Here is a 1,216-nt window from a genome sequence, read left to right as displayed (position 1 = left end):
AAAAAAAAAATAATAATATTAATCTTTCTCCAGCCATACACTCTCTTCTGGTCCATGACCTTTGACTCCTTGCACCAGCCACTGGTTTTGTTCAGGTGACCACAAACAGCTGACATTGTCAGTTTCTTGTGTACACAGTTCACACTGTATTGCACCAATCAGTCAATATAATAAATTGCAATTGGCATTAATTACATTGGTGACGTGATGACCGCAGTGTCAACACAATGACAACTGTGCAAACTCCATTCGCTAGTGACCATGAAATGTGGTTGAAAGCCATAATCACAATACACTATGGGGATGATCTCTCTGTTTTAAACTGATTCTTTGTCAAATAGCTGTGTCTTGTTGGAGTCCAAGCCCTTGTACTATCCTCTCCAAGGGACTGGAGACATACCTGGTGCTGCTGTGTGAAAGCCTGCAGGTTGTACACGAACACCTCTTGGTACTGTGGCAGCAGGGTGAGCATCACAGTCAGCCCATTGAGAACCAGCAGGAGGCCTTTAGACAGAGGAGCCTTGTCTGTGCAGGACGGACGGACACACACACACACACAGTGATACAGTCGCCTCCTTCGACGAACAACTTCACATAGCGTTAATATGAGGCGTGTTGACGGAGACAGGGCAGACACACATCCTCCTCAGTAATACAAATGTTTCTGGTTATTCAGAAGATGACCTTTCAACAAATGTAGCTTATTTTCAACAATGACACCATAGCTGACTCAACAGACTAAATGTAAAAGCACAATGTGAGGTTTTTTTTTAATGAACTAAACGTAGAGTAAATGAATGACAGCGACATGCTAGCAGCAGGTAGCTAAGCTATCTGCTGCCGTCGGAACCAGCAGGAGGAGCGGCGAGAGGGCTGCGACCGGCCGGCCGTCGTTTAACGGGGGATCCGGGATACTTACAGAGGCCCCGAGAGCCGGTGGTGGTAAACATGGCGTACAGACGAGTTACGGAACCCAGTCGAAGACCATTAATCCCAAAAGCAGCACGGAACTAACACAAAAACACCGAGATAAAGTTGGAGAGAGGATCCATGCTGTGACTGTACGGAGAAAGAGACAGGGGAAAGGGAACCTCCTACAGGAGCCCGAGAAGCCCAAAAGGTGTAACTTCGCAGTTGTTTGAAATGAGGAGAAAACTGACCTGTCGGAGGCGCTGTTGCTCTTTGTTGAAGATCTCTAGACATTGTTTCAGTGGTA

At 46.5% G+C, this 1,216-nt stretch overlaps 1 protein-coding gene across 1 annotated transcript in view; it reads right to left on the bottom strand.

Moving 5' to 3' along the window:
* ubac2 (UBA domain containing 2) overlaps positions 1–1,117 on the bottom strand; it is a gene marked incomplete in the record, with an annotated part of 5,990 nt that extends 4,873 nt beyond the window's left edge. Inside the window, 2 exon segments of the mRNA XM_035663772.1 lie at positions 397–525; positions 920–1,117. Coding sequence (XP_035519665.1) covers positions 397–525; positions 920–950 — 160 coding nt within the window.
* Between the last annotated feature and the right edge of the window lie 99 nt (positions 1,118–1,216).

This window comes from Morone saxatilis, unplaced genomic scaffold (assembly GCF_004916995.1).
Source record: "Morone saxatilis isolate NCDOM2014 unplaced genomic scaffold, NCSU_SB_2.0 Contig19, whole genome shotgun sequence".
NCBI lineage: Eukaryota > Metazoa > Chordata > Actinopteri > Moronidae > Morone > Morone saxatilis.
This window is presented reverse-complemented; position numbering and strand designations above follow the sequence as displayed.